Source organism: Oncorhynchus keta, unplaced genomic scaffold (genome assembly GCF_023373465.1).
Source record: "Oncorhynchus keta strain PuntledgeMale-10-30-2019 unplaced genomic scaffold, Oket_V2 Un_contig_3787_pilon_pilon, whole genome shotgun sequence".
NCBI lineage: Eukaryota > Metazoa > Chordata > Actinopteri > Salmoniformes > Salmonidae > Oncorhynchus > Oncorhynchus keta.
The window spans coordinates 66,426-77,315 of record NW_026287432.1 but is presented as its reverse complement, the minus strand read 5'-3'; the positions used below and the strand labels follow the sequence as shown (position 1 = coordinate 77,315).

At 46.0% G+C, this 10,890-nt stretch overlaps 1 protein-coding gene and 1 long non-coding RNA gene across 2 annotated transcripts; both read left to right on the top strand.

Moving 5' to 3' along the window:
- Window position 1: 1 nt before the first annotated feature.
- On the top strand, window positions 2-552 carry LOC127924194 (uncharacterized). Its single transcript, XR_008117116.1, has 3 exons — window positions 2-251; window positions 296-415; window positions 464-552. It is a non-coding gene; the product is annotated as an uncharacterized LOC127924194 (long non-coding RNA).
- Window positions 553-3,053: 2,501 nt separating this feature from the next.
- On the top strand, window positions 3,054-5,004 carry LOC127924191 (acyl-coenzyme A diphosphatase NUDT19-like). Its single transcript, XM_052508643.1, is given in 4 exon segments — window positions 3,054-3,965; window positions 4,794-4,803; window positions 4,806-4,844; window positions 4,847-5,004. Coding segments are annotated over 4 exon segments (999 nt in total). The 5' UTR covers window positions 3,054-3,173.
- The last annotated feature ends 5,886 nt before the right edge of the window (window positions 5,005-10,890 follow it).

Sequence of the window (10,890 nt, the reverse complement as noted above, 5' to 3'; positions counted from 1 at the left end):
AGGGTGCCAATTGAGACACAACTTTAGAAATGAAGGTTCTGTACTGTCTCATAATGAATGTTCTGTACTGTGTCATAAAGAATGTTCTGTACTGTGTCATAATGAAGGTTCTGTACTGTCTCATAATGAATGTTCTGTACTGTGTCATAATGAAGGTTCTGTACTGTCTCATAATGAAGGTTCTGTACTGTGTCATAATGAAGGTTCTGTACTGTGTCATAATGAAGGTTCTGTACTGTGTCATAATGAAGGTTCTGTACTGTGTCATAATGAACTGTACTGTCTCATAATGAAGGTTCTGTACTGTGTCATAATGAAGGTTCTGTACTGTGTCATAATGAAGGTTCTGTACTGTGTCATAATGAAGGTTCTGTACTGTGTCATAATGAAGGTTCTGTACTGTGTCATAATGAAGGTTCTGTACTGTCTCATAATGAAGGTTCTGTACTGTCTCATAATGAAGGTTCTGTACTGTGTCATAATGAAGGTTCTGTACTGTCTCATAATGAAGGTTCTGTACTGTGTCATAATGAAGGTTCTGTACTGTGTCATAATGAACCCTGTTCTGTACTGTCTCATAAATCACACCCTATGGTTCTGTAGTGTCATAATGAAGGTTCTGGCACTGTCTCAAATCAACCCTATTCTGTACTGTCTCAAATAATGAAGGTTCTGTACTGTGTCATAATCAACCCTTCCCTGGGAACTGTGTCATCTCAAATCAACCCTAATTGAACTAGATATAGGAGGGAACGGGGCACCATCTCAAATCACACCCTATGGTCCCATTGTCTAGTGAACGGGCACCATCTCAAATCACACCCTATGGTCCCATTGGTCTGTGTCAAATCACACCCTATGCCCCAGGGAACGGTGGTGTCTCAAATCACACCCTATGGTCCCATTGGTCTGTGTCTCAAATCACACCCTATGGTCCCATTGGTGTGTGTCTCAAATCACACCCTATGCCCTAGGGAACGGGGCGCCATCTCAAATCACACCCTATGCCCTAGGGAACGGGGCGCCATCTCAAATCACACCCTATGCCCTAGGGAACGGGGCGCCATCTCAAATCACACCCTATGCCCTAGGGAACGGGGCGCCATCTCAAATCACACCCTATGCCCTAGGGAACGGGGCACCATCTCAAATCACACCCTATGCCCTAGGGAACGGGGCACCATCTCAAATCACACCCTATACCCTAGGGAACGGGGCACCATCTCAAATCACACCCTATGCCCTAGGGAACGGGACGCCATCTCAAATCACACCCTATGCCCTAGGGAACGGGGCACCATCTCAAATCACACCCTATGCCCTAGGGAACGGGGCACCATCTCAAATCACACCCTATGCCCTAGGGAACGGGGCGCCATCTCAAATCACACCCTATGCCCTAGGGAACGGGCATCCATCTCAAATCACACCCTATGCCCTAGGGAACGGGACGCCATCTCAAATCACACCCTATGCCCTAGGGAACGGGGCGCCATCTCAAATCACACCCTATGCCCTAGGGAACGGGGCGCCATCTCAAATCACACCCTATGCCCTAGGGAACGGGGCGCCATCTCAAATCACACCCTATGCCCTAGGGAACGGGACGCCATCTCAAATCACACCCTATGCCCTAGGGAACGGGGCGCCATCTCAAATCACACCCTATGCCCTAGGGAACGGGGCGCCATCTCAAATCACACCCTATGCCCTAGGGAACGGGACGCCATCTCAAATCACACCCTATGCCCTAGGGAACGGGGCGCCATCTCAAATCACACCCTATGCCCTAGGGAACGGGACGCCATCTCAAATCACACCCTATGCCCTAGGGAACGGGCGCCATCTCAAATCACACCCTATGCCCTAGGGAACGGGACGCCATCTCAAATCACACCCTATGCCCTAGGGAACGGGACACCATCTCAAATCACACCCTATGCCCTAGGGAACGGGGCACCATCTCAAATCACACCCTACGCCCTAGGGAACGGGGCACCATCTCAAATCACACCCTATGCCCTAGGGAACGGGGCGCCATCTCAAATCACACCCTATGCCCTAGGGAACGGGGCACCATCTCAAATCACACCCTATGCCCTAGGGAACGGGGCACCATCTCAAATCACACCCTATGCCCTAGGGAACGGGACGCCATCTCAAATCACACCCTATGCCCTAGGGAACGGGACACCATCTCAAATCACACCCTATGCCCTAGGGAACGGGACGCCATCTCAAATCACACCCTATGCCCTAGGGAACGGGACGCCATCTCAAATCACACCCTATGCCCTAGGGAACGGGGCGCCATCTCAAATCACACCCTATGCCCTAGGGAACGGGACGCCATCTCAAATCACACCCTATGCCCTAGGGAACGGGACGCCATCTCAAATCACACCCTATGCCCTAGGGAACGGGTCGCCATTGGAGACGCTGACGATATGCTGTTCTTGTACATGACTAGAGAGAACATAAGAGACCACAATGATGCCATGTTTTCCTCAACATTGTTAAAAATCACTCATGTTTGCGCTGTTCAAGCACTTCTATATTATCTATGTCTAAGGTTTAATAGTTATTTGACAAGTTAAAAGACATATTTGTCCCTTGTTGTCTTCTATCTCGTCCACCAGCTGCCAGTTGAACCTGGGGACACGGTTCATCTTATACTGCCTACTGTGTGATGTATTCGTGTCACTCTAAACTGAATGTAGATTTTATACTACTGAATTCAACAGTTTCAAAACCTCTTCTCTTCTCGGAGTTGAAAAGTAGGATAGTGAGTTGTTGTGTTTGTGAATAAAACAGTTTACCCTTCAATTGTAATTCAATCCCACAAATAAATTAATTTGTCATCTTATAAAAAGTTTAAATTATGTTTGCCCAAAAAATACTAACCACAAACATCAATCACTTTCCTGAACTCGAACCTTCACCCACTTTTATCAGCATCATGAACTGCATTGATAGAGGCTATGGTAAGATCAGTCATCCACAACAGTAGGTGGCGTAGTAACACAAGACACCGGAAACACGGTTCTTCTTCTACGCCCTTGACCTCCCTGCTCGTATGACGACACATCAACACAATAACATTTTGACGTTGGTGTTGTGGACTTTGCTTCAGAATAACACTATTGGAAATGAGAGATTAAAACGACCTGAAGATGAATACGGCTCTGAGACACTGGAAGGAGGCCGCGACGGTCATACTAGCTGCTGGTACGAGACATAAACTCCCTGTAGATAGTTTGACAAGATGTGTCGATAAAGGCACCTCTGCACCTGCGATCAGTGAGCACTCCGACATGCCTGACAGGTTAGCCTTCGACTATGAAGTGTTGTTGTTGAAACGAAGCGGTACCAGTGGTTTCATGCCGAATGCTTATGTCTTTCCCGGCGGTCTGGTGGATCCGTCAGATTTCTCAAGTGAATGGCTTGATCTTTTTCAGTCTTTTCGGCGCTCACCGAATTTTGGACTGGGATTTGTGAAACAGCCGCCGGAGACGAGACCCCCCATCTTCGCCACTGACAGGAAGAGACTGGGTTCTCTCGTTCCAGGTGACGTCGCATTTAGAATCTGTGCAGTGAGGGAAACGTTCGAGGAGTCCGGTGTACTTCTAGTCGTGCCAAAAGAGGAAGAGAGTACTTTATTTAACAGCATCGAGAACAACCTATACAGTCAACCCGAATTAACCAGAATAACTGATCCCTGTGACAAGAGTGAATTGGCTAAATGGAGAGTGCTGGTGAACGAGAACCCTTCTAACTTCATCAGAATGTGTAGGGAGCTGGAGTGTCTACCGAACATCTGGGCTCTGCATGAATGGGGCAACTGGCTGACCCCTACTGGTGTGTACGGGAAACAGAGGAGGTACGACACGGCCTTCTACATGTGCTGCTTGCAAGAAACACCACCTCACACCCTACAAGACGAGAAGGAAATTGTGCACTTTAAGGTGATACCATAGCTTAGTAAGGTGAACGTGTATTTTATTGTTGTGTTCAAAGGTTTAAGTGACTATATTCATTCATGATGTCTTTATCAGTTCATAATATTGTTGTAAACTGTTCATTTGATCTTAGTCTAACCTAAACCCCTCTCTCTCTCTCCTCCCCTCTCTCCCCTCCATTCTTCCTCTCTCTCCTTCCCTTTCTCTCTCCCTCTCCCCTCTCTCTCCTCACCTCCCCTCTCCCTCTCTCTCTCCTCCCCTCTCTCCCCTCTCCCTTTCTCTCTCCTCCCCTCCCCTCTCTCTCTCTCTCCTCTCCCCCCCTCCCCTCTCTCTCTCTCTCCCCTCTCCCTCTCTCTCTCTCCTCCGCTCTCCCTCTCTCTCTCCTCCCCTCTCCCCTCTCTCCCCTCTCCCTCTCTCTCTCTCCTCCCCTCCCCTCTCTCTCTCCTCCTCTCCCCTCTCCCTCCTCTCTCTCCCTCCCCTCTCCACTCTCCCTCCCCTCCCCTCTCCACTCTCCCTCCCCCTCTCTCCCCTCTCCCTCTCTCTCTCTCTCCCTCTCTCCCCTCTCCACTCTCTCTCCCTCTCTCTCTCCCTCCCCTCTCTCCTCCCCTCTCCTCCCCTCTCCCCTCTCTCTCCTCCCCTCTCCACTCTCCCTCCCCTCTCCACTCTCCCTCCCCCTCTCTCCCCTCTCCCTCTCTCTCTCCTCCCCTCTCTCTCCTCCCCTCTCTCCTCCCCTCTCCTCCCCTCACCCTCTCGTCTCCCCTCCCCTCCCCTCCCCTCCCCTCCCCTCCTCCCCTCCCCTCTCCTCCCCTCACCCTCTCGTCTCCCCTCTCTCAGTGGTCCACTCCCCAGAGATCCTCCACAGTTACCAGGCCAGAGAGATGTGGATAGCCCTCCACAGTTCTATGATCTCAGCCGTATGTGCCGGTTCCCCTCCCTGCAGAACCTCCACAGCTTCTCCAGACAGAGAGCTTCAGAGGGCTGTGAACAGTGGCTCCCTGTCCGCATGGTGTCAGACAGCTGCTACATATCACTCCTCCCAGGTTAGTGTTTACATGAAGGGCCTGATTACTACATATCACTCCTCCCAGGTTAGTGTTTACATGAAGGGCCTGATTACTACATATCACTCCTCCCAGGTTAGAGTTTACATGAAGGGTCTGATTACTACATATCACTCCTCCCAGGTTAGAGTTTACATGAAGGGCCTGATTACTACATATCACTCCTCCCAGGTTAGTGTTTACATGAAGGGCCTGATTACTACATATCACTCCTCCCAGGTTAGTGTTTACATGAAGGGCCTGATTACTACATATCACTCCTCCCAGGTTAGTGTTTACATGAAGGGCCTGATTACTACATATCACTCCTCCCAGGTTAGAGTTTACATGAAGGGCCTGATTACTACATATCACTCCTCCCAGGTTAGAGTTTACATGAAGGGTCTGATTACTACATATCACTCCTCCCAGGTTAGTGTTTATATTTACATGAAGGGCCTGATTACTACATATCACTCCTCCCAGGTTAGAGTTTACATGAAGGGTCTGATTACTACATATCACTCCTCCCAGGTTAGTGTTTATATTTACATGAAGGGTCTGATTACTACATATCACTCCTCCCAGGTTAGAGTTTACATGAAGGGTCTGATTACTACATATCACTCCTCCCAGGTTAGTGTTTACATGAAGGGTCTGATTACTACATATCACTCCTCCCAGGTTAGAGTTTACATGAAGGGCCTGATTACTACATATCACTCCTCCCAGGTTAGTGTTTACATGAAGGGCCTGATTACTACATATCACTCCTCCCAGGTTAGAGTTTATATTTACATGAAGGGTCTGATTACTACATATCACTCCTCCCAGGTTAGAGTTTACATGAAGGGTCTGATTACTACATATCACTCCTCCCAGGTTAGAGTTTATATTTACATGAAGGGTCTGATTACTACATATCACTCCTCCCAGGTTAGAGTTTACATGAAGGGTCTGATTACTACATATCACTCCTCCCAGGTTAGAGTTTATATTTACATGAAGGGTCTGATTACTACATATCACTCCTCCCAGGTTAGAGTTTACATGAAGGGCCTGATTACTACATATCACTCCTCCCAGGTTAGAGTTTATATTTACATGAAGGGCCTGATTACTACATATCACTCCTCCCAGGTTAGTGTTTACATGAAGGGTCTGATTACTACATATCACTCCTCCCAGGTTAGAGTTTATATTTACATGAAGGGTCTGATTACTACATATCACTCCTCCCAGGTTAGAGTTTACATGAAGGGTCTGATTACTACATATCACTCCTCCCAGGTTAGTGTTTACATGAAGGGCCTGATTACTACATATCACTCCTCCCAGGTTAGAGTTTACATGAAGGGTCTGATTACTACATATCACTCCTCCCAGGTTAGTGTTTACATGAAGGGCCTGATTACTACATATCACTCCTCCCAGGTTAGTGTTTACATGAAGGGCCTGATTACTACATATCACTCCTCCCAGGTTAGTGTTTACATGAAGGGCCTGATTACTACATATCACTCCTCCCAGGTTAGAGTTTACATGAAGGGTCTGATTACTACATATCACTCCTCCCAGGTTAGTGTTTACATGAAGGGCCTGATTACTACATATCACTCCTCCCAGGTTAGTGTTTACATGAAGGGCCTGATTACTACATATCACTCCTCCCAGGTTAGTGTTTATATTTACATGAAGGGCCTGATTACTACATATCACTCCTCCCAGGTTAGTGTTTATATTTACATGAAGGGCCTGATTACTACATATCACTCCTCCCAGGTTAGTGTTTACATGAAGGGCCTGATTACTACATATCACTCCTCCCAGGTTAGTGTTTAATGAAGGGCCTGATTACTACATATCACTCCTCCCAGGTTAGAGTTTACATGAAGGGCCTGATTACTACATATCACTCCTCCCAGGTTAGTGTTTACATGAAGGGCCTGATTACTACATATCACTCCTCCCAGGTTAGTGTTTACATGAAGGGCCTCTGATTACTACATATCACTCCTCCCAGGTTAGAGTTTACATGAAGGGCCTGATTACTACATATCACTCCTCCCAGGTTAGTGTTTACATGAAGGGTCTGATTACTACATATCACTCCTCCCAGGTTAGAGTTTACATGAAGGGCCTGATTACTACATATCACTCCTCCCAGGTTAGTGTTTACATGAAGGGTCTGATTACTACATATCACTCCTCCCAGGTTAGAGTTTACATGAAGGGCCTGATTACTACATATCACTCCTCCCAGGTTAGTGTTTACATGAAGGGCCTGATTACTACATATCACTCCTCCCAGGTTAGTGTTTACATGAAGGGCCTGATTACTACATATCACTCCTCCCAGGTTAGAGTTTACATGAAGGGTCTGATTACTACATATCACTCCTCCCAGGTTAGTGTTTACATGAAGGGCCTGATTACTACATATCACTCCTCCCAGGTTAGAGTTTACATGAAGGGTCTGATTACTACATATCACTCCTCCCAGGTTAGTGTTTACATGAAGGGCCTGATTACTACATATCACTCCTCCCAGGTTAGTGTTTACATGAAGGGCCTGATTACTACATATCACTCCTCCCAGGTTAGTGTTTACATGAAGGGCCTGATTACTACATATCACTCCTCCCAGGTTAGAGTTTACATGAAGGGCCTGATTACTACATATCACTCCTCCCAGGTTAGTGTTTACATGAAGGGCCTGATTACTACATATCACTCCTCCCAGGTTAGTGTTTACATGAAGGGTCTGATTACTACATATCACTCCTCCCAGGTTAGTGTTTACATGAAGGGCCTGATTACTACATATCACTCCTCCCAGGTTAGAGTTTACATGAAGGGCCTGATTACTACATATCACTCCTCCCAGGTTAGTGTTTACATGAAGGGCCTGATTACTACATATCACTCCTCCCAGGTTAGAGTTTACATGAAGGGCCTGATTACTACATATCACTCCTCCCAGGTTAGTGTTTACATGAAGGGCCTGATTACTACATATCACTCCTCCCAGGTTAGTGTTTACATGAAGGGCCTGATTACTACATATCACTCCTCCCAGGTTAGTGTTTACATGAAGGGCCTGATTACTACATATCACTCCTCCCAGGTTAGTGTTTACATGAAGGGCCTGATTACTACATATCACTCCTCCCAGGTTAGTGTTTACATGAAGGGTCTGATTACTACATATCACTCCTCCCAGGTTAGAGTTTACATGATAGGCCTGATTACTACATATCACTCCTCCCAGGTTAGAGTTTACATGAAGGGCCTGATTACTACATATCACTCCTCCCAGGTTAGTGTTTACATGAAGGGTCTGATTACTACATATCACTCCTCCCAGGTTAGTGTTTACATGAAGGGCCTGATTACTACATATCACTCCTCCCAGGTTAGAGTTTATATTTACATGAAGGGTCTGATTACTACATATCACTCCTCCCAGGTTAGTGTTTACATGAAGGGTCTGATTACTACATATCACTCCTCCCAGGTTAGTGTTTACATGAAGGGCCTGATTACTACATATCACTCCTCCCAGGTTAGTGTTTACATGAAGGGTCTGATTACTACATATCACTCCTCCCAGGTTAGTGTTTACATGAAGGGCCTGATTACTACATATCACTCCTCCCAGGTTAGAGTTTACATGAAGGGTCTGATTACTACATATCACTCCTCCCAGGTTAGAGTTTACATGAAGGGCCTGATTACTACATATCACTCCTCCCAGGTTAGTGTTTACATGAAGGGTCTGATTACTACATATCACTCCTCCCAGGTTAGTGTTTACATGAAGGGCCTGATTACTACATATCACTCCTCCCAGGTTAGAGTTTACATGAAGGGTCTGATTACTACATATCACTCCTCCCAGGTTAGAGTTTACATGAAGGGTCTGATTACTACATATCACTCCTCCCAGGTTAGTGTTTACATGAAGGGTCTGATTACTACATATCACTCCTCCCAGGTTAGTGTTTACATGAAGGGTCTGATTACTACATATCACTCCTCCCAGGTTAGAGTTTACATGAAGGGTCTGATTACTACATATCACTCCTCCCAGGTTAGAGTTTATATTTACATGAAGGGTCTGATTACTACATATCACTCCTCCCAGGTTAGAGTTTACATGAAGGGCCTGATTACTACATATCACTCCTCCCAGGTTAGAGTTTATATTTACATGAAGGGCCTGATTACTACATATCACTCCTCCCAGGTTAGTGTTTACATGAAGGGTCTGATTACTACATATCACTCCTCCCAGGTTAGAGTTTATATTTACATGAAGGGTCTGATTACTACATATCACTCCTCCCAGGTTAGAGTTTACATGAAGGGTCTGATTACTACATATCACTCCTCCCAGGTTAGTGTTTACATGAAGGGCCTGATTACTACATATCACTCCTCCCAGGTTAGAGTTTACATGAAGGGTCTGATTACTACATATCACTCCTCCCAGGTTAGTGTTTACATGAAGGGCCTGATTACTACATATCACTCCTCCCAGGTTAGTGTTTACATGAAGGGCCTGATTACTACATATCACTCCTCCCAGGTTAGTGTTTACATGAAGGGCCTGATTACTACATATCACTCCTCCCAGGTTAGAGTTTACATGAAGGGTCTGATTACTACATATCACTCCTCCCAGGTTAGTGTTTACATGAAGGGCCTGATTACTACATATCACTCCTCCCAGGTTAGTGTTTACATGAAGGGCCTGATTACTACATATCACTCCTCCCAGGTTAGTGTTTATATTTACATGAAGGGCCTGATTACTACATATCACTCCTCCCAGGTTAGTGTTTATATTTACATGAAGGGCCTGATTACTACATATCACTCCTCCCAGGTTAGTGTTTACATGAAGGGCCTGATTACTACATATCACTCCTCCCAGGTTAGTGTTTACATGAAGGGCCTGATTACTACATATCACTCCTCCCAGGTTAGAGTTTACATGAAGGGCCTGATTACTACATATCACTCCTCCCAGGTTAGTGTTTACATGAAGGGCCTGATTACTACATATCACTCCTCCCAGGTTAGTGTTTACATGAAGGGTCTGATTACTACATATCACTCCTCCCAGGTTAGAGTTTACATGAAGGGCCTGATTACTACATATCACTCCTCCCAGGTTAGTGTTTACATGAAGGGTCTGATTACTACATATCACTCCTCCCAGGTTAGAGTTTACATGAAGGGCCTGATTACTACATATCACTCCTCCCAGGTTAGTGTTTACATGAAGGGTCTGATTACTACATATCACTCCTCCCAGGTTAGAGTTTACATGAAGGGCCTGATTACTACATATCACTCCTCCCAGGTTAGTGTTTACATGAAGGGCCTGATTACTACATATCACTCCTCCCAGGTTAGTGTTTACATGAAGGGCCTGATTACTACATATCACTCCTCCCAGGTTAGAGTTTACATGAAGGGTCTGATTACTACATATCACTCCTCCCAGGTTAGTGTTTACATGAAGGGCCTGATTACTACATATCACTCCTCCCAGGTTAGAGTTTACATGAAGGGTCTGATTACTACATATCACTCCTCCCAGGTTAGTGTTTACATGAAGGGCCTGATTACTACATATCACTCCTCCCAGGTTAGTGTTTACATGAAGGGCCTGATTACTACATATCACTCCTCCCAGGTTAGTGTTTACATGAAGGGCCTGATTACTACATATCACTCCTCCCAGGTTAGAGTTTACATGAAGGGCCTGATTACTACATATCACTCCTCCCAGGTTAGTGTTTACATGAAGGGCCTGATTACTACATATCACTCCTCCCAGGTTAGTGTTTACATGAAGGGTCTGATTACTACATATCACT